The sequence below is a fragment of the Culex pipiens genome, chromosome 2, assembly GCF_016801865.2.
Source record: "Culex pipiens pallens isolate TS chromosome 2, TS_CPP_V2, whole genome shotgun sequence".
NCBI classification, from domain to species: Eukaryota; Metazoa; Arthropoda; class Insecta; order Diptera; family Culicidae; genus Culex; species Culex pipiens.
In genome coordinates, this window is record NC_068938.1 from 161323061 (window position 1) to 161350528 (window position 27468).

Below are 27468 nucleotides of genomic sequence, written 5' to 3' on the forward strand. Positions count from 1 at the left end.
CAAAAAAAGAGCCGCGGTTCTATTTGAAACCTTAGGCTTTTGAAAGATCCGTGCTCAACTTGGAAAAAAAAATTGTCGAAAAACTACTAAATAGCCATATCCGAACTTCTCTTGCCCGATTAAATTTTAAATTTAATTTATTTAAATCAGAATGTAGAAAATAGAGCATCCAATTTCCCGGGGTAACAAATTTCCCGGGAAACGGGAAATTTTCAACCAATTTCCCGGGAATTCCCGGGAAATTTTAAATTTATTGAAAATTGTTATGATCTTGGGTTTGATTAATATTTTGCATCAAAATTGAATATAAAAGCGACTTTAAAATAAGTGTGAAGATCAATTAATAGCTTGACTGCATGTAGAAAATCATACAACTACAAGTAAATGAACATTTTTTTCTAATTTTATAAGATCAAATCGTATAATAAACCAAAAAATGATCTTAATTTTTTCAAACAAATCATATTGGTTTTAGCTCTTGTAAATAGTAAAGCTTTTTAGTTTTTCCTGAAAAATCTTACTTCTCATTAAACTTCAAACAACTCAATGTTTTTTTTTAATATTTGGAGCAAGTTTTTAAAATATTTTTTGGCACCTCTGAAACAATACAAAGTAGTTTTTCAATGTTTTTTTTATGGTTTTATGGATAACTGACTACGGCTGAAATTTGTTTCACAGCGCAAAAACCAAGATTTAAATTAAATGTACGACCAATTAATAGCACTCTACAAGCATTCTTCGATTTTTTTCAAATTTAACCCTTGTTGCACCAGTGCTCCATAATTATTTTCATTTAAATTGTAGAAGGTATTACACGAATAGAAATAATTCAATTTTCATCTCATTTGATCATGGTAAACAAAAACGTAAAAAATCTCAATTTTGTTTAAAGTTTATTTTCATTAAACTAGATCTATTTCCAGATGCTTCTAAAATTAATATTAAATCAAATTACTTTTAATTTTAAAATTTTCTGATCATTTGATTTTTTTTATAAAAAATGAACAATAAATGGAATAAAACTAATTTTTATTGAGATTCCTAATTTTTTTTTTTTTCAAGGCAATTTCACAAGATTAGCTTCAAAAAGTTGAGAATAAGTATACTTTCGCTTAAGTTTCGGCAATTCCCGGGAAATTTCCAAATTTCCCGGGAAACGGGAAATATTTTTTTAAGGGAAGTAGTAGAAAAGAGTTTGAGGAGTATTTTCTCAGAATAATATACCAGAATTTGTTTAATTTGATCAGAAATAAACGCAATTGCATAAAATTAAAAGCAATTTTCTCAAAAATCCTGGATTTAAGATTGGGTGCTCTCCCCATCCAATTATTCGAAAGTTTAGACTTATGGTCCTCAAGCGAATCTTCTCATGATTTGTATTTATTTTATAATATATTTATATTTATAAAAATTGAGTTAAACAAACATAAAAAACTAAATTCTTTAAAAAAGACTTTTCAACAAAATTTTGAAAAAGAGCGAAAGAGCCGTTCAAATAAGCGGCTGATTTTAAAGAGCGAGCAAAAATGAGCGGCTTCTAAAAAGAGCTGTTTTGCCCACCTCACTGATCACTGAAAAACATGTCTTATTAAAAATCCAGAAAAATAATAGGAGTCTGTCTGCGCCACCATTGAATGTTGTTTTTTTAAATTATTATAGCAAAAAATATGTTTTTAAATATTTAGATTTATCAATAATAATCGATATTGTTACAAACAATTCTAATATCTTTGTAAATAGTACACGTTTCCCCCTATTCCGTCCGAAACAAAAATCATCCCCAGACTTTCACGGGCTGATGTTTCCGGTAGAGTAGGTATCCAACGGCAAAGTGAAGATTCACTGGAGCAAAAATCACCCCAGGACGAAACAATCCTCACCTCCCCCACCAAGTCAGCGTTGGTTCAATTTACGCCCCCGAAGAACGCGTTTCGTTCATACATCTTCATTTTCGTGCAGAGTGGCCAAAATTCATAAATTAAAGCTCTGCGGGAAGGTGGAAAACTTTGAGGGATAAACAAACACTTGTGGAGAGAAACCTCTCAAGTTTTGGGGGGTCGGAAAATGCTTCAAAGCACGAGAACTTCAGCAGCGGACACGAACCTCAGACGGTGAGTTGTGTATCATGGTTGGGCGAATCTCTGGGGCGGAAATTGCCGTGGCAGCAGCTGTTGCAGCTTGGTCTGATGGTCAGCTTCTTGACTTTTCGTTGATGGCGCAGAAGAGCCAGACGTCTATCCGTTCGTTGGATGGTGTCATCGGGAATGTGTTTGACTTTTGAACGAAACTTTCACTACATGTGACTTGCTGTGGGGTAGAAAACATACTGCGAAACATGTGTGAAATTTCTCATGGTTTTGTTTTAATTAAAAACATTGAGCTATACGGAACGAAGAGAAATTTGTCCAAAGTTTTGTTTTCTAAATTGAAATCGTTTTCCTTTTTGGAATCACTTGAAGCATCGATTCAATAGAATACAGAATTATTCAATTGTATCTGTATCATCCTCAAACCAAACAACAAAAGTCAACTGACACCACCAAATTATGAAATTCATCCAAATTAGGAACTCTCTTCAAGAGTAAATAAACCGAAAAACAACAATTGCAGACCACTTCCACCCCCACTCAACTCCACCATGACAAGCGTTCGATACTACTGCCCCCCCAAGAACAAAAAAACCCTCCCATCATTATGAAATTGCAAATTTTCACCAGGAAAATCCCAGCATCTTGAAGTGCTCAGCGAGCTGTTTTTCAAGTTATGTATTTATAGCAAACAAAAACACGGAACAGTTTGCGGGCGCGGAAAACTCCTCCAACGATGACGACAAAAACAAAAACAACAACAACGACAGCGTCATCTTCGTCCTTGTCGACGATGAGCCACGTGACGACCCGCCGCCCCGTTTGCCGCCTCCCCGCACAAAGTTGAAGAAGATCCTTCTCATTCTGTCAGTCAGTCAAGTTTTCACTTTTTATTTTATTTATACTTGTTTTTGCTACTTTGCTTCTATAGGTAGGTATTTTAAATGACACGAAGAGAATTCATATTTTCAAAGAAATATTGAATTCGACAAAGTTGGACTTGATTTGACACAGCATGTGCTAACATGGTATAATAAACAAATAAATATTAAAATATTAGGCACTTGTTATAAATATCTATTGAAGTTTATGCCTTCCCTTTAGGGACCACACATAAACCACGTCGACATTTTTTTAGGAAATCTTCCCGGTAGTATCGCGGGTCGCATGTGAAAACGAATAAAAACTAATATAACTTGTTAAAATTTCAATAGTTGAATGTTAATGAACAAATATTATGCACATTTTTTTCATTTGGTTCAGTATAATTAGTTTCCAGTTTTAAAATTTTACATAAAAAAATCAATTTGATTGTTTTAACTCTTAAGGTTAACAATTAACTAAATTTTAAGATTTTTGGAAAGTAATCTCTTTATTACTTTCAGAAATATGTTTAAATTGAACTCTCTTTTAAGCTTGAAACATTTTCACATTTTCAATAATTTTTTGATATTAAATTTGAATGAACTCTTTCAAAGCACAACATTTTTCAATTTCATTGAAATTAACATAATAAAAATTAAATTTTTGCCTAATAATGAAAATTTGTGTTGCGTTGTTAAAAAAATGATTTTTTTTTCTAGCACGAAAAAAAAACAAAAACTTTTATAAAAGATAATCATTTCAGCTTAATCTTTACTAAGCAGTAGTGAGCGATACAACACAGTCATATTATCAACAACTTTTAAAAATCACATTATGATTGTATTTGGAAAAATATTTCAAATGTTATTTTCATTAAATATTTCATCATTTAAAAACAAAAAATATATAATATAGCTAAAAACATAAAATTAGATTTTATTTTAGATGTTTGTTGTACGAAATTTTATCATTGCATAATTTTTAATCGAAAATTAGAATACAGGACATCAATTTAAAATATTATTCTAGCATATAAAAAATGTGTTGATCGAATAATAACATGTATTTTAGAAACATTGATTCAAAATCCATATTTCATTCTGTCTAAAACAAATATTTCTATCAAATTTTATGTCAAGCAATTACAAAAAATGTATTAATTTCAAATATATGGTGGAATTCTTTGGATCACTTGGGATCATCCTAAAAAAATCAGAACTTGATACTTGCCTTTGATCAATTTTTAATAGTTTAAGAATAAATTTAATTGAAAAAAATCTCGATCTCGATAATGGTATTAAATTCTACTCAATTATGTTAAACTTTTAGAAACATTTGCATTTAAAAACAATTTTCACAAGTTCGTATCATTTCTGAGTGTCAATAATAATAATAATTTTCGAATTAAAAATTGGCGAAAATTTCGAATAAGTACGAAAAAAACCAAATTCACCCGTTTCCTCGACAAAATTAGTTATGATTTTTATGCTTATTATAATATTATATATGCATATAATTTATATCTCCTACTTGAAAAATAGTATTGATTTCAAATAAATTATATTGATTTGATTTATTTTCCGCAAATTCAAAAAAAAATGGCATTTTATAAGATTTTTTTTTTAATTTTCATGTAGTACCACTTTTTGGAGTATTGATTTTTTTAAATAATTTCTTCAAAATCAAATACTATCGTGATAAGTAAATAAATAAATAGAATTAATAAACATATGAACAATAAATAAATCACAATAAGAGCTTTGATCATCGTTTTTCAAACATTCCCTTGAATTATCATAGTTCTCAAAATTGGCCCAGATTTGAAGATTTGAAGATTTGAAGATTTGAAGATTTGAAGATTTGAAGATTTGAAGATTTGAAGATTTGAAGATTTGAAGATTTGAAGATTTGAAGATTTGAAGATTTGAAGATTTGAAGATTTGAAGATTTGAAGATTTGAAGATTTGAAGATTTGAAGATTTGAAGATTTGAAGATTTGAAGATTTGAAGATTTGAAGATTTGAAGATTTGAAGATTTGAAGATTTGAAGATTTGAAGATTTGAAGATTTAAAAATTTGAAGATTTAAGATTTGAAGATTTGAAGATTTGAAGATTTGAAGATTTGATGATTTGAAGATTTGAAGATTTGAAGATTTGAAGATTTGAAGATTTGAAGATTTGAAGATTTGAAGATTTGAAGATTTGAAGATTTGAAGATTTGAAGATTTGAAGATTTGAAGATTTGAAGATTTGAAGATTTGAAGGTTTGAAGATTTGAAGATTTGAAGATTTGAAGATTTGAAGATTTGAAGATTTGAAGATTTGAAGATTTGAAGATTTGAAGATTTGAAGATTTGAAGATTTGAAGATTTGAAGATTTGAAGATTTGAAGATTTGAAGATTTGAAGATTTGAAGATTTGAAGATTTGAAGATTTGAAGATTTGAAGATTTGAAGATTTGAAGATTTGAAGGTTTGAAGATTTGAAGATTTAAAGATTTGAAGATTTGAAGATTTGAAGATTTGAAGGTTTGAAGATTTGAAGATTTGAAGATTTGAAGATTTGAAGATTTGAAGATTTGAAGATTTGAAGATTTGAAGATTTGAAGATTTGAAGATTTGAAGATTTGAAGATTTGAAGATTTGAAGATTTGAAGATTTGAAGATTTGAAGATTTGAAGATTTGAAGATTTGAAGATTTGAAGATTTGAAGGATTTGAAGATTTGAAGATTTGAAGATTTGAAGATTTGAAGATTTGAAGATTTGAAGATTTGAAGATTTGAAGATTTGAAGATTTGAAGATTTGAAGATTTGAAGATTTGAAGATTTGAAGATTTGAAGATTTGAAGATTTGAAGATTTGAAGATTTGAAGATTTGAAGATTTGAAGATTTGAAGATTTGAAGATTTGAAGATTTGAAGATTTGAAGATTTGAAGATTTGAAGATTTGAAGATTTGAAGATTTGAAGATTTGAAGTGTAATGTGTAATTTATTAAGTTGTAAAATCTGCCCTTTTTTGATTTCATTCCCTATATTTGAAGTCAAATTAAGAATGTAGTAATGTTTGCTACATTAGAACCAAAAGATTCATTTTTTTTCAATTTTAAAATTTTAAACTTTCAAAAAAAATTTTCAGAAAATATGAAAAATTTATTCTTATCGGAGCATGTCTCATTTTTCTATTGATATGATATTGAATTTAGAGCAAAAAAAAACAATAACAATAAAAATCAAAAATACAAAAAAGCATGAGATGAAAATTCGGTGAACTAAATATTAATAGAATTTGAAAGTTAATTTCCAACCGTGCCATATCGCTTTTCACTTCCCAACAAATTGCACGGCTTTCTGTTGATAAAAACTTGAAACGGACAGGAGAAAGGGAAAAAAAACTTCCACTTCTTGCCATAATTTGAGTTTCGAAAGAATCTCGCCTTTTTTGCTTATTAACGAAACCAAGACAGAGATGGTTTCGAGCCACTTTGGTTAGACCATCTCCGCGGAGGATGCTCAACCACTACGGTACCGTAACAAGCTTCTTCATTAAACCCACCTCTCCAAGGCCTTCAAGGCCAAGCCCGCTATTGATTAAATTTTCCTGCGAAAGTAAGAAAAACAAGACAAAAAATACTCCCCGCACCAGAGATATTAAAGAGCTTCTTCAGCATCGCGCCCACACGTGGCAGCCCCGGGGGGAGTTGTAGCAGAAGGAAGATTCCGCTTCCCTTGATGTTTCACCCCAGAAACATTCCCAGACCTGGCTCGAGTTCTGAGGATTTCGGATCGATAAAGGCCGCCACCACCACCAGAAGTTTCACATTAGCAGCTTTTCGTGTGTTTTTGGTGGCAGCTTCACGTGTTTTCTCCGCATCCAATTTCCCAACAGAGCACCTTTTGCCACGTGGAATTGAATGTGGGCTCTTGTTTTTATTCTTCCTTTTCTGTGGGGACCAAAAGCTCACGTGTGTGACGATAAAAGATCCGTAATTTTTCATGGCTAAAAGCATTGCCCCCCTCTCGCAATGTTTCGGCTTTTCTGTTTTTTTCTGGGACATTTACAACCATTAGGACGAATTCCACATGTGACACGTGGGAGGAGGTGGACACGCCACACATGTCCTGTTGGGGTGGACCTCACAAAAATTTGATCGATGGATTTTGACGCAAAAAAGCCGCAAACAAAAGGTGGAAAAAAATCTAAAGAAACATACCACCAGCAGAACAGACCAACAGATACTGAGAGCTCTGGGAACGAAATGGACTGTTGGGTTGATTCGCGGTTCACGATTTCGTCGTGGATGAATTTTTGGCGAGGATGCGGCAAATTAAAGGATATCATCGGGAGAGTGAGAGCGCGAGAGATTTTTTAAACGAGAGCGAACGTGAACGTGTGGATAAAAAGGTTCATGCTTGAAGGATGTGAGATATTCACGCGAAGTGAATGAATGATTCGAATGATGACAATTCATGGGAGAGAGAGCTTTTGGAATGAATTGAAGTGAATAATTTCCCCTACTTTGTTAAAAGCTTTTACACTGTGAATTGAAAAGATGCTGTTGGCTTGAATAAATAATAAAATTATTTACCTTAAAAAAATATTTTAAGCACTTTTAACTTTTTTTATGCCTCTTTAAAAAGAAAATAACAACATTATAATTTTGATTGAATTTGCTTCTTATGAGTCAAAATTATACCATATCCAATGATTGATCCTCTACGTTTTCGCAAATCGAAATTTTCTTATATATTTTGATATGGATGAGCTTTGTCCTTGTCTAACGCCATTTTGTTACATAAGTTTTTTCGATACAATTCTTCATAAAATTTTGCGGGCAGTTTATACAAAATGGACATGGACATTCAAAAACTATATCTTGAGAAGGAAAGTTCTGAGCCATTTAGTGTCTTGGATATAGATATTTGTGGGATATAATAAGGAATTTTTAGAAAAAAAATCAAACGAAAAAAAATCCGATTTAAAAAAAAAGTGTTCTACACCCAAACGGCGGTCGCATGATTTTGATGCATGGCGGCATGAAAGTATATCAGAATCTGCATGAAAACTGTCCTCATGCATTTTTTGCGATACAGGGGTATGACATTTTTGCCCGTTACCGACAATTATCGACATTACCGACGGCTTTTTGGTTGTATTTCACAAAAAAAAAACCCTTATCAGAACGAGGATTGAACCACCAACTTCTTGGTTATTGCTCCGACACGCTACCACCGCGCCATGGACGCTTGATGAAAAGTGTGTGAAAGAGCACCAACATATGCTTCTTTTTGGAGTGTTGCTCGGGGACGGGCCAGCGTTATATGTGTTGGTGAGAACTGCAGATCGCTGAAATGTTTACACGCGGGCAAAAATGATCTAGGGGCTTGCTGCAAAAAATGTTATAAAATATGACATTTTCTGCAACAAATCGACTGTTGCAGATTTTGAGATATATTTTTCCTTTGGGTGTACGGGACCAAAAATAAGACATTTTTAGGGCTTGAGTTTTTTATGACGCAACGGAAAATATCGAATGTAAGCTCACAAACAAAAATCAAACAAACAAAAATCATAGAAACATAATCAAACTTGCAACCAAAAATGAGTGGATTTGTTAGGCAAACATTTTCAATAAATGTTAATTTATTTGCTGATAATGATATTTCATAAAGGAAAAGCACTCTGCAAAACCACATTTTTATAGAGCAGAGAAAATTACATACTATTTTCCTTTTAGATTTGTTGTTCGGACTGCTGGTTGGTGAGATACAGTATCCAACATTTTAAAATATGTGGAAGACTAGTTTTTTTTTCATTGTCAACTACTGAGCCCTAATTTTTAAATTACAAAATCAAGGAAACAAATGGTTTGATTTTTATTGTTGAAATAAGAAACTTTTGAGGAATTTCCTACACTTTTCGATTTTTTTTCCAAACTAAGCCTAACATTTAAAAGAGTTTCATTTAAGTTTAAGAACTTAATGTAGATATTTTATTCTTTTCAAATGTAAGGCTTGAATCCTAACAGTTTTAATATATTTTTCAAAGAGCAGAGAATTTCATTAATGTTTAATGTTTGTACATTAAAAATAAAACCAAAAGAATCTGAGATTTTTTTAAGCTATATTTCAGCAATCAGCAATCTGATTAACATGTTTGATGTTTGAAAAGGAAAATTTTAGTTTTTTTTTCTTTAAATATTTAGATTGGCATTGGAAAAAATCACTTCGGATAATAAAATCAAGAAACTTATTTTTTACAATTTCAGGTAAAAAAAAAATCATGTTATTAACATTTGAATGAAACAAGTGTTTGAAATTTCATTTTACACCAGTCCAGTTGTTTTGCAGTCACTATTCAATTCAATTCAATTAGTTGTTTAGTTTTCAATTAGAAGTGAATTTAACAAAAAACAAACTTTTGAATTTTCCAAATTTTAAGTTTTTTTTATTTGAGCTGTTGAATCAAATTGTGAATAATTTTTATAATAACAATGCATTTCAATAACTTAGCATTTTCAAAAATCAATTTCGTTTATAAATAATTCAATTTTGTTTCATTTGCCTCGACGTTTAAAACACTAATGACAAACATTTTTACACTGCGATTCCACAAATCCCACAAATCAGCTTAGTTTAGAGCGTCCAGTTTTCCGCGTTACAAAAATCCCTAAAAGCGGGATTTTTTCAACATTTTTCTTTGGGAAATCCTGGAAATTCCCGGGAAATTTGAAATTGTTTTGATCCTGGTTCTGCATAAAATCTTGCAACAAAATTGTATCGGACTGTTATTTTAATAGTCAAAATAAGTGTGAGGAACATCTTATGGCTATAAGAAACATACAATTAAAAAAAACGATTATTTTATTAAAAAAATTAAGAGCAGTAGGTACTTCGAATTGCAAAACAAAATTAATAATGAGCAGATAAATGGAAAAAAAATCTATTTTTTCATCTCTTTCCAATATATTTTCTAAAACATTGGTACCAAAAGTTAAGAAAACTTATTTACACTCCACATGAATTTCGGGAATTCCACTGAAGTTTTCAAATTCCCTTGAAATGAGAATGATTTTTTAAGAGATATCTCGGGATTTTTGTTTAAATGATTACTGTTTTTGCTTTAAACATAAATATACCGAAAAAAGCAACCTTTATTAACCCCTTCTCGCCCAGAGCAAAATCGAGATTTTTTACGTTTTTCTACATTACTCGTAATTGGATCGACCAAATTAGATGAAATTTTAATGGTTATAAGTTAACATTCTATATAAACTAATGCAGGTTGAACCAGGTTGAAAAAATGCATGGTTGAAGAGAAATTTAATTTTGAAGCCAAAAATTAGTGGTGCCTTGGAGTAACCATTGGCGTCGCTTTTTGACGTTCCGAGACAAACGCGTTCTAATGTTTGACCATCCATAAACAAAAAACAAAGCACGCAATGTAAACAATAAAAAAACATGTTGTTTGGTTGACCATTAGCGTGGTTCACGTTTCTATGAAAAAGACAAAAGTTGTTATTTTGTCTTGCATCAACCGGAATTTCGTTCTTTTATGTCCCCAGAAGCACTCCTGAAAATTTGAGCCCATTTGGTAAGGTCTAGGAGCTCCAGTTTTAATTTGAAATTTATATGGGATTTTGGTTTATTTTCCATGGGAAACTATCTTTTTTTACATTGTATTAGGATTTTTTTTTATAAATCGATGAAATGACTTGATTCTTATAGTAGGAGATAGGTTTTGAACTGGGGAACAACTTTGTAGAACATACCAACATGCTAGGAAGTGACCCTTTAAAGATACAGATACTTTTAGATGGTGGCTGGCCCCTTCAAAAGCCACCATCTAAAAGTATCTGTATCTTTAAAGGGTCACTTCCTAGCATGTTGGTATGTTCTACAAAGTTGTTCCCCAGTTCAAAACCTATCGACTACTATAAGAATCAAGTCATTTCATCGATTTATAAAAAAAAAATCCTAATACAATGTAAAAAAAGATAGTTTCCCATGGAAAATAAATCAAAATCCCATATAAATTTCAAATTAAAACTGGAGCTCCTAGACCTTACCAAATGGGCTCAAATTTTCAGAAGTGCTTCTGGGGACATAAAAGAACGAAATTCCGGTTGATGCAAGACAAAATAACAACTTTTGTCTTTTTCATAGAAACGTGAACCACGCTATTGACCATTCTTGTCCCGAATTTTTATTGAATTTGGTTGCCGGAGTCCCGAGTCATAATTACAAATGTTTACGGCAGTCGGGGACGTACGTGTGTCAAACGCGTTCTGACCTGAAATCTCTTTGGCTAGTTGTCGCACTTACATAAATTTTCTGGGTGTGTTAAGATAGCACTACAAGATTGAAACTTCTTTCATATGAAAAGTGACAACAATGCAAGGAGTTTTCTCGATTTTTACTGAATATCTCAGAATTGAAATCGAATTTTGGGCATTGTGAGCTGCACAAAATGACGTTCTTAACTTAATTTGGCTCAAAATACACGTGCGACATGATAGTAAGACAGCGAGGAATTGATATAAGGTTGTCTTCATCTAATATTTTCAGAATAATTGTAGGAAGATTTCGTTTCTAATTATTACTGTCATCAGGGGTGACATTGGGTCTGGGGTGAGATTGGGTCATACAAATTTCTGCAATCTCACCCCTCAGACCCAATGTCACCCCTGATGACGGTACCAATTATTAAATCAAATGTTCTATTCATATTCTCCTAATAACTAATTACGAGTCCTTGTAAAACAACTTTCAGCAAACTCAATCATACTATTTAACGTTTACTAGATTACCTAACGAGCCCCCAGCGTTTCCGGAAATGAACTTTAATGACTCAATTTCCCAGCAAAAGCACCACAAAGTCGTCCTGCAGCAGTAAACGCGAGGGAATTCCTGCAACAACTTTCACCATAAAAGAATTAGCCCGCAACGCATCGTCCTCTCTGGCTGCTCGGCTAATCGATAGCCCACTGAACTGCGAAATTAGACCTATAAAGCGGCTTACACCAAACGTGTCCCGGGGTGTACTTTTTTTCCCCAGCTCGCCATCCCGAGCAACTATAAATAATCACCACACGTGTGTACAAAACCGTACAGAGTACAGAGTAGACCAACCCATCACAGGGAATTCCTGGCCCGGACTCCTGACCCGTGCCCCATTTATCACACAAAACGCACAGCCTAGTGGCCAACAACAATGAATACCGGGACGCCAGGTCGCACATTCCAGCAGATTCCTCCTCCCTGAAACACGTGGCCCACATCATCCCAGCCAATCGATTTTTAGCCCACCTTGGCGCTCAAGCCACAACCGGCAGCAAAAGTTAGAAGCAGCAGCAGCAGCTGGGCTGTAAAACAAAATTTATACTACAAACCTAATTTCAGGCGCCGAGTTCCGCGCCGAGCGCACACAGGCTCCTCTTCAACTAGGATGCAAACACCCACCGGAAATTCATCTAAAAAGTAAGTCTACAACCGCCAACAACCATGCCACGGCCAGCCAACGGAAAGGAAAAACTTTTTCCATTCATACATCAGTTACTTGTTGGAGTTTTCTTCGTCGTGTGTTTTTATGGCTTTTCCGCCCAGCCCAACCTGTGCCCTCCTTCTCCTCCTTCTACAACTCATTTAAGGATGATGCGAGGAGGGGGGCAGGAAAAACGCACTTGCCTCTTACACTTTCCCTTTGGTGCAAGAAAGACCAAACCGCTTCACTAACTGGATGCAGCGGTTTTATGTCGCAAAATGGTAATGTTGGTGATGTTTGTACTGTGAAGTAACAAATTTAAATTAAATTTAAAAATAAAAAAATATAATTTAAAAAATCTAAGCTGTTAACTTTATTTAAAGTTTATGTCCTTCGGCCATGGCCAAATGCCGAATGTTTTCAAAGTTTTATGATTGGTTTCTTGCTTCAATTTCGACATTGTAATAGCTTTAATTTTCGGAAAATATCGATAAATTCATAAAAAAAATGTATCGTTGATTGTCGCGTTTTTTTTTTGGATCTGTGATGACAACATCCCAAAAGTACCGAATTTGGATAAATAGTTGCTTCAAATTTCAAATGGTTTACAATCGATTGAATAAGTTGTTTAAAATGAAAATTTTCACTGATTACAAAAGAACCATTATGCTAAAACGCCTACCAAATAACCCAGAAAATGCATATTTAAAAAAAAATGCCTTGATTTTTTTTATTTGGTTTAAAAGAAAAACCTTTTTTTTTTCAAATTTAATGTTTGGCAGGACCATATCTTAGTAACCAACTAACTAATTTTCCAAAATAAAAAAAAAGCTGGGAATTTATTCTGATTTTCAATAAAAATATAGACATAAATGGATACTTTTGTTCCGAAATCGATATTTTAATGAAAATAAGCCTTAAATTGATGTCACATGAATACTTTGTAAAGTTATTTTAGTTTGAAAATTTAATTTGACTCTAAAAGATTATCTTCAGATTTTTATATAGTTTTCAATAATTTTGAAAAAATGTTTTAAACATATCGTATTAAAAAAATACGATTTTTGGAAAAGAATATATTTAAACCACAGGTAAACGTTTTTTAAGCGTATCTATTATATTCTAATTTATCCTCATCAATAACTTCAACTTAGCTGAAGACACCGAATGAACTATAAAGTCCCTTCGCAAGATATAAATTCATCATATATTTACAACCCGTTCTTGTGAGGACCGCTGCCAAAATGTATTGAACACTTGTACGGACGATCTAGGGCACTTTGGAACAAAATTCGAGAAAATTTTCTAAAACTGAAAATTTCCAATCCTTGAATGTTAATATTCAGTCCCAAATTTCCCAAAATTAGAAAAAGCATAATTTTTCGACTTTTTTTTGTTGTTGTTGAAGTATTAGTACAAATAATATTCATCTCATTAAATATAACAATATTATTTTACATATTATTGAACAATAATACAGACAAACGAAATAAGTTATTCAATATTTCTGAAAATTATTGAAATTACGGTTTACAGATATTTTAAAGACCTCAAACTATACCTGTATTCCAATCTAATTTGAAATGGCAACCTAAGTTTTACGTTTAAAAAATTAATTTCATTTATTTAAATTTGAAAGCTTAAGACTGTGACTTAACTTGAGTAAAATAACTTTTGTGTTACAAATGTTTTTTTGTTTTACATTACAATGATCTAGTATTTTATTTCAACAGCTTCAAATTGATTCTAGCATGATTATTACAAAATTAAAGTACCTACTTATCTTCTGTAGCAAAACACAGCAAAGACAAAATTGTTAGTTTTTTTTGTCACATGAAACATTGAAAAAAATATCCTCATCAAAACAAATATTAAATAATAACCCAAAAGAAAGTACAGGTTTCATTTTGACAAAATGTGTTCGATTTTTGTTTAAGGGTGTTCAAAAACTGCTGTTTTATTAAGCATGTAGCCCCGATTAACCACAGTGTATGGTCATTAACCTTAATTGAAGTGATGATGGTAAAATAGTGGAAATCATTAAAAGATTATATTTTTTTTTTATTTATGTCCTTCAACTTTGGCCAAGGTTGACAAGAAGAGTAAAGAATAAATTACAAGTCAAAGTATCGAATTTTTCAGGTAATAGGGATAGTAACAAGGTCGGAAGAGCTCGAATGCTCAAGCAAATACGGAAGATCGGGGATTAACTCTCCATCTAAAAAATATTTTTTAAGTTCTGTTCATTTCAAGTAAAATTTAAATGATAAAAAAAAAGATTTTTTTTTTGATAATAATTCATATTTATGAGTTGAAGTGTTGTCAATTCTTAACCTAATATAAATCTTAGCATTTACGCTTTTCAATTTAAAAAAGTGACCTTTTGCTACAAAGGAAATATCTTTGTATGATAGAAAAACTTATTTATAAAAATCAGCAAATAAGGTTCCAAGGATCCTCGTAAATTGATAAACATCAAATTGGCTTTTTGATAATTAAATCAATTTTACCTCGAATGATTGCAATTTTGATTTTTCTTCGCAATCATCCCAACATGTGCCACAGAACCTTATTTAATTTCTCCTCGCTTCCTCTTCGAACAAGGACCAAATAGTTTACAACTCTACCCAGTTCCGAGATTCCTTCCAGGCCAGTGTAGAAACAAGCCGCAAAACAGCCAAAGAAAGTTGCAGAAGCACGAACAAGAAGCGAGCCAGGACGGAACGCGCAGTGATAAAAACTCATTCAAGAAGAACTTGTGTAATGTGGCTTTGGGCTTCTCCCATCACAGCGGAAAAGTTTTTCGGCCGAGGAAGGGGGTTCGTTCGTCTTCTCCTTTTTGGTGGGTGGGCACGACGATGTCTGGAAAATTGTCACCACCGAAGACAGGATTCATGCACCAGTGCATTCGTAATTGTGCGGAGTTTTTGAGCAGAGGGGTTGGGGCTGAGTTATCGGAAGTGTTGCAGCTGTGGACATTGACCACACTTTGAAGACCCTCTGGTATTGATTTTCCTTTACGAAATTTAAGTTTGTGTATTTTCTTGGAAGATGTTGACAAAGTTTTTTTTCCCTTTCCAACTTCCGGATCATGTAGTACAAGTTGGCGTTGATTTCCGGCAAGTGTGTTCTGCTGTCGTGTTGACACACAGCAGTGTCAACATCGTCAAATGTCACCACGATGATAACCGGTCATCGTTGTGCGCTTCGTTACACTTCGGAAACCCATCTGGCCCCCATCCTGCCCGGCACCTCCAAATGGGTCAAACTGAAACGCTTTATCCGGACGCTGCTGCTGGTATCACCGAACCATCCGGAAACGAAGAAATATCTCAAAAGTTTCGCCCAAATCTCCAACGAAAACAAACGCCAGGTCGGAAGCTACCCACCGTACATCATCCATCCGTTCAGCACCTTCCGGAAGTACTGGCACATGGTGGTGTTCATGGCGCTAACCCTGCACCTCCTAACCCTGGCCTTCGACTTTACCTTCCTGATCTTCCACGATGAAACCTACTACAGCGGAGCGATTCGGTTTGACCTGTTCCTCTGTGGAATTCTGGCGATCGAAATTGGTCTCAAGTTCATCACCGGATATGTGGTCCCCGGTACGAACGAGATTGTTCTAGACCCGCGACGGATTGCTCTGAATTATCTGCGTTATTGTCGGATGGTGTACGAGTTGCAGCGAGTGTTGCCGTACATTCTGCTGCTGGATTACTTTGACCGGGCGTACTACCAGTACCGGGTGGAGTCCTATCTGGCCTTTATCATCTATTTGTACGCGGCGCACATTTTTCGGTTTCATGAAATTTACGATTACTTCAAGGTGAGTATTTTGGTTTCTGCCGTTTTTGGGCCAACCAGCAATATTTAGATATTTTAAAAGCCTTCTTGCAGCTTTTTCAAATAGTGAGAGAAGTTTGTACACTCTGAAGAATTTTATTAAACTAAGAACATCGCAATCACACATCAAAACTTTAACCTTTCTTTAAAATTGCTACAGCAGAAAGGATTTGCTTTTGAGCAATTCCAGCCCAAAACAGGAATTTTAGGTACTTTTTTTCTCGACCCTCTCCGATTTCAATAAAACTTTGATACATGTTATGTTGGAGCCAGTTACACTCGATAATGACATTTGAGAAGGGCGCAAGTGTTTTAAATATTTTTGTATTTCGTAATTTAAAAATTGCTGTATCTCGAAGCCGTTGCATCGTATCAAAAAGTGGTCAAAGACAAACTTGTAGGAAATTTGACGGGCTTTCCGAAAAAAATACACTGAAAGAAAAAAACACTCCACTTTTATGAGATTTTTTGATTTTTAAGTTTAAAAGTCAAATTTGAAGGTGAGCTCACGATTTTTCTTCGTTCAATTTTTTTGTGAAAATAGCCTAAGATGTTACAAAAAGACTCACGAAAAATGCAGGATGGAGCAACTCACCTTAAAAAAATACAAAAATCATTTACTGAAACTGTTTTTTTTTTTCAAAAGTGCTCTAAACATCAAAATTTTTAAAAACCGAACACGAGAGTCGATTTTCCAGACAATTTTACATAAAAGTCTCCATATTGACCATTGTCCTAAGTCCAATCCTTGTGAAGTTACAGCGGTTTTAAAAATAAAAATGTTGAAAAAATAGTTTTTTTTGATGGTTTTTGGCAATTTCTATATGACAGACTTGATTTTTCAGTCTCGAAAATATTTTTACCGAAAAGCTCGTCCAATTTCCCATAAGTTTATCTCTGACCACATTTCAATTGGATGTATGGGCTTACAGATATATGCTAATTACATTGCTCATAACTGAAAACATAGTAAATTAACTTATTTTTACAAAAAAATTGTAAGAAAATAAATCGGGGGCTCACTTTCAAATTTTACTTTTAAACATAAAAATCAGAAAATCTCATAACAATGGAGTGTTTTTTCATTCAGCGTATTTTTTCCGGAAAGCCTGTCAAATTTCCTACAAGTTTGTCTTTGACCACTTTTTGATACGATGTAACGGCTTCGAGATACAGCAATATTTAAATAACGAAATACAAAAATATTTAAAACACTTACGCCCTTCTCAAATGTCAATATCGAGTGTAACTGGCTTCATATACACAAAAATGGAGTAGGATAACATGTCTACAAAATTTCATTGAAATCGGAGAGGGTCAGGTACAACCGAATCCCTATTTGACATGGAATTGCTCTTTTTCAATTTGTTATTAGTGCGTTACTTTTTCCCGGGTTTTGGTTTCCAAAAAAAAAAAATCTTGGAGGCTGGGAATAATATTTTCCAAAAAATTAACTTTTATATCTTTTTAAATTAGGGCGTCCAATTTTCCCGGGGTTTGAAACAGGAAACATATTTTTTGAATCCCGGGATTTTTTTGAAACAATCATAATATTTATGTTTTCATTATATGTGTCATGATTTTCATGCTTCAAATCATAGAATTAGCTAAATACTGTTAATTGGTGTTATAGTTATTCTTCACATCAATCGAAAAAAATACAAAAAAAAAATTATAGCTTAAAATACATTTAAAAATTATTTTTTGTTTTTTTTAAATTAAAAAAAACAATTTTCAATCCAATGTGATTCAAATTAAATAAGATTCTTATTATTGCGCAATTCTCACTAACTTGGACTTCGCACTAAATTATTGCTATCGATCGCACTATTGCGACTTGTCAAACTGGCATGGGAAATTTTAATTTTCTCAAAAAATGACTGACAAAATGCGACTGGAAAGGGAGCGTTCTTTTATTACGAAACGCAGTGGGGGGGGGTCGGAGGCCGTGTTACGCTCCATACATAGGGAAGTTTTGTTACCAAGGGGGGGGGGGGCTTTAAATCCGATTTTTTTCGTTACGTAATAAAAGAACGTTCCCAAATGTAAATAAACAACTGATGTTTGCCTAGTTTTTAGCAATTTTGTTGTCAAAAGTGCGAGAAAAATGTGCGGGCTAAATCCAAGTTACAGCGCAAGGATCAATATTATATTTCTTTTTTTTTTGTATGCCATGACCACAAAAGCATACAAAATTTCTTTTTAACTTTCTATAAAAAAAAAAACAATAAACTAAAGCAATTAAAATTATGCAAGCCAAGCTTAATTCTTGTTATGAATAAATCATATTTTACAAATTATATTCAATTCAATACCGCCAACTTGGAAAAACGGGACAACAGTCTGAATAGGTAAGGAGATTTAAGAGCAATAAATTTAACAATCGGTGTACTAATTGTTTTGTTCTGTTCCTATTTCAACCGAAATCAAAAAAAAAATCAAAACATTATGCAAAAAAATTGGCTTCAATTAAGACAACAATTTGTTACATTAGTCCTGATTTGTTTCAGATGCCAGTGTTTGATAAAAAATAATTAAAATAATTTTATATCAGGTTTAAAATCAAATCTTACGTAAATAAAATACTCTTCAAAATAAAATAAAAATAAATAGAGAATATTTGAAGCGCATTTTGCGGATCTGTAAACGGGTAATTCTCTACCAACTCACACGAAATCGGGAAAAGTTGCCCCGACCCCTCTTCGATTTGCGTGAAACTTTGTCCTAAGGGGTAACTTTTGTCCCTGATCACGAATCCGAGGTCCGTTTTTTGATATCTCGTGACGGAGGGGCGGTACGACCCCTTCCATTTTTGAGCATGCGAAAAAAGAGGTGTTTTTCAATAATTTGCAGCCTGAAACGGTGATGAGATAGAAATTTGGTGTCAAAGGGACTTTTATGTAAAATTAGACGCCCGATTTGATGGCGTACTCAGAATTCCGAAAAAACGTATTTTTCATCGAAAAAAACACTAAAAAAGTTTTAAAAATTCTCCCATTTTCCGTTACTCGACTGTAAAAAATTTTGGAACATGTCATTTTATGGAAATTTAATGTACTTTTCGAATCTACATTGTCCCAGAAGGGTCATTTTTTCATTTAGAACAAAATTTTTCATTTTAAAATTTCGTGTTTTTTCTAACTTTGCAGGGTTATTTTTTAGAGTGTAACAATGTTCTACAAAGTTGTAGAGCAGACAATTACAAAAATTTTGATATACAGACATAAGGGGTTTTCTTATAAACATCACGAGTTATCGCGATTTTACGAAAAAAAGTTTTGAAAAAGTTGGTCGTCATCGATCATGGCCGTTCATGGTCACCCGCGACAGACACGGACGACGAAACAAAGAGAAACGCAAAAAGTAACTTTTTCAAAACTTTTTTTCGTAAAATCGCGATAACTTGTGATGTTTATAAGCAAACCCCTTATGTCTATATATCAAAATTTTTGTAATTGTCTGCTCTACAACTTTGTAGAACATTGTTACACTCTAAAAAATAACCCTGCAAAGTTAGAAAAAACACGAAATTTTAAAATGAAAAATTTTGTTCTAAATGAAAAAATGACCCTTCTGGGACAATGTAGATTCGAAAAGAACATTAAATTTCCCATAAAATGACTTGTTCCAAAATTTTTTACAGTCGAGTAACGGAAAATGGGAGAATTTTTAAAACTTTTTTAGTGTTTTTTTCGATGAAAAATACGTTTTTTCGGAATTCTGAGTACGCCATCAAATCGGGCGTCTAATTTTACATAAAAGTCCCTTTGACACCAAATTTCTATCTCATCACCGTTTCAGGCTGCAAATTATTGAAAAACACCTCTTTTTTCGCATGTTCAAAAATGGAAGGGGTCGTACCGCCCCTCCGTCACGAGATATCAGGGACAAAAGTTACCCCTTAGGACAAAGTTTCACGCAAATCGAAGAGGGGTCGGGGCAACTGCGGAGAATTACCCAAACATAAATTTTAACAATTTTCCCTGATAAACCAAATTAATGCTGGTATATGCCAAATACAATTTTAATGCCTTTAAATTCTTATCGATTACCAAGTATTCAACTGTTCATCTTTTTCCGCAACCGAATCTTAATTTCCAGATCGAAATTAGATATTTTTTTTAATTCCGGGAATTCCCAGGCCAAAATATAAAAATATCCCGGTAATCGGGAATTCCTGATTATAGAAAAATCCCGGGAAATTATTCCCTGGAATTCCCGGGATGGCCGCACTAATTTAAATTTTAACTGAAATTTATGATTTTTTTTAAAATAAAAATAAACTTTTGTATCTATTTAATTTTTTTCAGAAATTTACACTGCAATTATTAAATAATCTTATCATTGGCCTTGGTGGCAGTGCGTGGCCGAATGGTTACGCTGTCCGCTTTGTAAGCGGATGATTCTGTGTTCGATTCCCATCTGCTCCAACCTTCCATCGGATGAGGAAGTAAAATGTCGGTCCCGGCCTTGGTTGTTGTTAGGCCGTTAAGTCATTCCAGGTGTAGGAGTCGTCTCCATGCCATAAGTACAAACAACACACCAAACCAAGCCTACTCCGGTGGAATCGCTGGCGGCGGTTGGACTCGCAATCGAAAGGTCGTCAGTTCAAACACTGGGGTGGAAGGTTCCTTGGAGTAGAAAGAGGTTTGGGTGCTCTCCCCATTCAAGCCTTCGGACTCCTAGGTTCGAGCAGAAACTTGCAATAGAGACCACAAAAGACCCGGGGGTCGTTAATGTGGATGGTTTTGATTTTGATTTTTTGATCATTGGCCTTCTAATCACTTTTAGTTTTCCTTTCTATACCATAAATTTTCTAAATATTCAACCGTAAAAATTCAAAAAATCATAGTGCATCTTGTCGTTCACGTTAAATTCAGCAGAATTTTGTTTAACATTTTTCTAAGGAACTGATTTTTCTATAATTCTTTATGCAGACATTAATTAAGAAACTTATAAAAAAAAGCTAATAGATGAAAATGAAAATCTTAACCGAATTTTGGCAAACCCAATCAAGATTGTTATAAAATGCCAAGAACGGCAAATTTTTGTGACCCAACATTTTAAATGTCAGCTTTTACATGGCATTTTGATAAAGTGTTCGACGTGGCTAGACCTTATTTTGTCAAATGTCAGACTGTGTCTAGAAAGCATAAAAATCATACAATTGTCCCACATTTTGCACACAAAAAAAGCTTGCAAAAACAATTTCATGATTTCAATTTGATTTTTCGCCAGGTATTAAATTTATATCGTTATTTATTAGAAAAGATTATTTGGTTTATGAATAAAAACAATATTTTTAATGAAAATCAAATCAGAAGTTCTCTCGAAAATAAGCACTTCTATTTTTTTTTTGTTTATATTTAAAAATTTATTTGACTAAATAGTTTTCTATATTTTTAAAGTTAGTTGGCAAAATTGATTAAAAATATTTATATTTATGTGAATGTTTCAAAACGTTATTTTATTTGAGCAAATATTTGTATACTAAACTAAATCAAATTTATTTGTAGTCATTTAATATTAGTTTTTTTTAATTGTTCTTTTACATTTTTCCAGATCATCCCCCGCTCGCTCGCCCTTGGCGCCCGCACCGTCCTCATCATCAAACTGATCATGAATACCCTGTACGTGCTGCACTGGAGTGCCTGCCTGCGGTACATCCTGCCCGAGCTAGCCTTCAGCCTGCAACGGAACAGCGCGGATGTTCTGAACCTGGTCACGATGCGCTTCAACGTGGCACACCCGAATGTGAACCAATTTCTGACGGACATTTACTGGCGCCACTATCGCAACCAGAACAACGTTAGCTATCCAACGGACGAACCAAGGATTGTGATTGATCCTCCGGTGTACGATGAGTACAAGAAGTTTTACACGGTCAACAGGCCGGTGGAGCAGAAGATCTTTGATCGCACCTTTATGCTGATTAAGCTGGACGAGATAAGGAAGAATGCAACGATTGGGGACAAGTATTTGGCCAGCATGATGAACACGGTCAAGATCAGTTTGCTGGCGGGACGGGACAACTGCGTGGGGATTCACTTTACGAACAACATCTTGACGACGTTTTTGGTGCTTGGGGGTTGGATTTGGTTCACGTACATTATGCTGATCATGATCCGATCGATTCAGTCCTCGGAGCAGAGTCAGACAAAGTACGAGGAGGTGGTGAACGAGTTCCGGGCGTACGGATTCAACAAGCGGTTGAGCACATCGTTGAAGCGACGGATGTTGAAGCACTTGGAGTGTCGCTACAGGAAGCGGTACTTCAACGAGAGTACCATCATGCGGATGATGTCGGACAACCTGCGACGGAGCGTCCGAATGGAGTCGTGCTATCATCTGCTGCGGTACGTCGACATGTTCAAGGGATTCCCGCCGACGCTGATCGAGGACATTGTGGACAGCTTCACGTACGAAATCTACCTGGAGAATGACGTGCTGATCGAGGCCGGAACTCGCGGGGAATCGATGTACTTTCTTGCTAGTGGGACGGCTGCGGTGTACTCTTCGAGTGGCACGGAGCTGGGACGGTTGATCGATGGGTCTCACTTTGGAGAGGTGTCGATTTTGGGGAAAGGACACGTCCGAACAGCAACCATCATAGCTATGGAAGATTGTGAAGTGTACCGATTGTCAGCCGAAGGCTTCCAAAAGCTTATCGAGCCTTATTCGCACCTCTTGGTTGAAATGCACAAACTTGCCGATGCCAAGATTGCCAGGGTAACCAAGAACAAGCAGAAGCTGTCCGAGGAAGAGTTGTACGATAATTTTCTACAATAAATTGTGTCCCTCATTGTGTTGCTTATCCCTTTGTACAGACTTAAACGCCCAAGAAATGAAATCCACACAACATAATCCCATGCTGGAACAAAATTACACACAAAATCCTTTTTCCAACAATTTGCAACAAAGCGTTCGCTTTCCGCCTGCATTGGTCCAGCAGACTCGGGAATGCAGTTTCAATCTTGGGCCAACGAAAGAACGGCAAGCTAGCTAATAAAGAAGTTGACCCGAGAGTATAGTTGCCACTGGCTGGTCAGTTTGCTTTTTGCTCCCGCATCAACTTTGAACCGAGCATATCGGGCTCAATTTAGCACCCAAGGAAAAGTGCCATTTGCTGGGCGTTTTGTGCGGGAAAACGGATTGGAAAATTGTGGGAGGGTGATGGTCACACCACTTTTCCTATGAGCGAGCTGAATGGGGAAGGATGTAACTTATTCAGGCACTTGGAAAATGTGTCTCGGTCAATAATATAGTTTTCTTTCTTTTCGGTTCAGCTTATTTCTTGGTTTCATCGACAATGCCGCTCAAATCAAGTCCGTTCCCCCCCGTGTATATTTGGAAAGTATAAAATTTGAAGGTTAAAAATTACCTTATTTATGTTGTAATAATACCACAATTTAGACAGAAAAATTGACAAAAAACTGAAATTGTGATAAATTTTATCAATTTTAGAGTTAAAATCACACATTTTTTCTTAAATAAAAGATGTATCTATTCCCAGAAACAGTTCATCTCCATGATCCATGATTTTTTTACTGTGTTTGTATTTGTATCCTTGTATTCTTGCTACTAACCCTGACAAAACTCTCATGCTCTTCACTTATCGTCCAGCCACATGACGACGAAATGACAACGAAGACGAAAACTTTGTGCAAACTTTTATTAGAGCATTTACACATTTACGAGATTTATGCGAAAATAAATACTTTGCACATTACACTTTGAGCTGTCCGTCTTGTTTTTTCGCCAGCAAAAACTGTCTCACCACGGAAAAGTCTTCCCCTCCCCCAGCTGTTCTGCTCTGCCTGCACGTGTGTGCATTTCAAGACAACAATAGGGTGGACTAAGCGACCACCCACTGGGCGGACCAAGTGAGGCGAAACCGAGGAGACACAAGAACACGAACTCCGAAAGTGGCTAAAAGCTGAAAACCCCAGTACCATATGTTGCTTTCCGGATGCGACGGAGATGAAAACAAAGTTTAGTGCAGTTTTTCTTCATATAAACACACACATACACACACAATGCATATTTCCGAGAAGAATTTTCCCTCGAATCACTTTTCCAACCCTCCGAACGGCGGAAGTGGAAAAACTGTTTGACTGTGTGCCACACATACACACAGAGAGAAACACAAGTCCTGTCAAGCAAAACGCCCTGGCATGTCGCTGCTTCAAACTCTGGTGTTGAACCCTGCTGAGACATTTTCTTACACTTTCCCCCCAATATACCCCCCTTAACATACATTTCCATACACGAACGAACCACAACTCGGTACAATCATGCATCACACAGCAAATGCGAAGGAACCACTTTGTGCTAAACGTGGAAACTTTTCTTTTAAAAAACTTTGCATTTTTTGTCACCTTGTTCTGGGTGGGCAGGCAGTTGCCAGGGGAAGCTTTGTGCTGGAGCGGTTTGATGGCGGAAACATATTTTTAGCAACTTTTTGGAAGGTTGTTTTATGTTTTGCTGGACTGTTTTTTTTTTTTTGGAAATGTACGCTTGAAATTTTTAAAAATTCAAAATCAAGATGGGCTTTGCCATAAAGTCCAGACTCGATGATCGCCTTTGAAATAAAACACTTTAGATGCGAAAATTTATTTGGTAATGCAAAAGCCAATCAACCATTCAAATTTTTTACTAGAATGAGGACGCAAAAATCGAAATTGATGTTAAAAGAAAATACATAATAATAAAAAAGCAAAAAAACATAAAACTCATGAGCAACTCTCTACGAAATCGGCCGATTTCGACCATTTTTATTTTTTGTATTTTTTTATTTGGCTCAAACTTTATGGGGGCCCTCCCTATGACCAAATAAGCTATTTTGTATCATTGGTTCACCCATACAAGTCTCCATACAATTTTGGCAGCTGTCCATACAAAAATGGTACGTACATATTCAAACAGCTGTAACTTTTGAGTGAATTTTCTGATCAATTTGGTGCCTTCGGCTAAGTTGTACGTATTGTTGAGGACTATTGAGAAAAAAATAGGTACACGGAAAAAAACAATTTGCAGATTTTTTAATCAACTTTTTTTTTCACAAAAAATCTATTTCCCAAAATAAGTATTTTTTGATTTTCGAGATTTTTTAATATCTGCCGACGAGTTATGAATTTTTGAAATAATTGTGATTTTTGGAAAAAATCCCAATCGACATATTTTTTTATAAAGGGCTATGATTTCAAGATATATCCACCGAAAGTTTGATTTTAGCCAAATATTTGCAGTTTTTTGATTTCTAAGTCTCACCAAACAACCCACCATTTTCTATTGTCGATATCTAAGCAACTAATGGTCCGATTTTCACTGTTAAAACATGAAACATTCGTGAAATTTTCCGCTCTCATCGAAAAAAATATTTTGAAAAATAAATAAATCAAGACTAGCATTTTAAATGGGCGTAATATTCAATGTTTGGCCCTTTTAAAATGTTAGTCTTGATTTAAAAATTTACAAAATATTTTTTTCGAAAAGATCGGAAAATTTCACGAATGTTTCATGTTTTAACATTGAAAATCGGACCATTAGTTGCTGAGATATCGACATTAGAATATGGTGGGTTGTTTTGGTTTAACTTAGAAAACTTCAATTTTCATACTTCTTTTCCTTAAAGCGGCTGTATCTCAGCAACCCGAGGGCCAATCTTCAATGTCTCTTGAACAATTTCATAGAAAATTTTCTGAACTTTTCAAAAACAATGTTTTTAGAAATGATCACTCATGGTCACTATTTTTAAAAATCGAAAAACTGCAATTATTTAGCTAAAATCAAACTTTTGGTGGCTATATCTTGAAAACAGAGCCCTTTATAAAAAAAATCTGTAAAGTACTTTTCGATTGGAAATTCAATTTTTCATTAAAAAATTACGTCAAATTTGTTTTTGCATGAAATTTCGATTTTTTTTTCCAAAAATCACTATTTTTTCAAACATTTATAACTCGGCGGCAGATTTTTTGACCATGTTTCTCTATAGCTCAAAAGTTGCGGGTTTTTGTCCCCTAAAACATATAAAAAAATCTCGAAAATCAAAAAATATGTTTTCTGGAAAACTAAGTTTTTGTGAAAAAAAAAAGTCTGCAAATTTTTTTTTCCGTGTACCTATTTTTTTCTCAATAGTCCTCAACAATACCTACAACTTTGCCGAAGACACCAAATTGATCAGAAAATTCACTCAAAAGTTACAGCTGCTTGAATATAAACTTTTCTTATTTAGTTCTATTAATCATCAAAAAACTAACATTTAAAAACTGGTACCAAACCTAGCGACTATATTGCAAACTAAACATTCAACTTTATCTCCGATTTTAAAATTTGAAACATTTCGAGAACGAAAATTTAAGTTTTCGTTATAAACAAATTTCAACGCAAGCTTGAATGCAACCATTCATGCACCTCAACTTGCATGCAATATTGCACTCAAGAATTTCAGTAAGCTTTCGTTTCCTCTTCTGAACTTGAAAGTTCAAAGCTCTCTCGCATGCCTCTCTCGGAAAGCCATCTGTGGTTTGAGTGGTTAAATTAGTTGTTAGGGGGTTATCTGTTAAATTACTTCCAATTTATATTTCTTTATTTAATTTTCTCTTATCTATTTCTTTCATTTAATTTTGTTCACAATTTCAAGAATTTTAATGGATGGGCTTTCTTCGAAGTTTGAGTTTTTGAGTCTTTAGTTAAAAAAATGCTTTTGGCAAAATAATATGTTATGATCATTTTTCTTCAAAACATTGGCAAAAACATAACAAAAGTCAAACCAATTCACTATGCTTAGAAGGTTGCCTTAATATGTTGCTAGTCATAATATAATCTATAAATGTTATTATAAATTGACTTTCTCTCATTTAGTCTATTGTGAAATTAATCAAAAAGATTTGCAAAAATGGACTAAACTAAAAGTTGGACTAAAAAAAAATTAAATAACATGCTACAGTCTCAAAATTTAAATGCAAAAAGTGTTTTAAAATCCATTTTACACTAGTTCAGTTATTTTGCAATCATTAGTTTTCAAAAAATCTAAGGATAGTCGAAAACAAAAATTCCAGCGATTTTTTTTAGCGATACAGACTCGATTATCCGAAGCCTCGATTAGCCAAAGTTTAGATTACACCGATTTTTCAAATATTCAAAGTGCACGTGTTTATGGGGACCCCAAACTTCACGCTTTCCCTCG

General features: G+C 34.1%; 1 protein-coding gene across 1 annotated transcript; it reads left to right on the plus strand.

Moving 5' to 3' along the window:
* Positions 1-15524: 15524 nt before the first annotated feature.
* On the plus strand, positions 15525-23094 carry LOC120421888 (potassium/sodium hyperpolarization-activated cyclic nucleotide-gated channel 4-like). The gene is made up of 2 exons (XM_039585182.2): positions 15525-16263; positions 21843-23094. The coding sequence occupies exons 1-2, from the start codon at positions 15616-15618 to the stop codon at positions 23067-23069; spliced, it is 1875 nt and encodes a 624-aa protein (XP_039441116.1). The 5' UTR covers positions 15525-15615; the 3' UTR covers positions 23070-23094.
* Positions 23095-27468: the final 4374 nt, after the last annotated feature.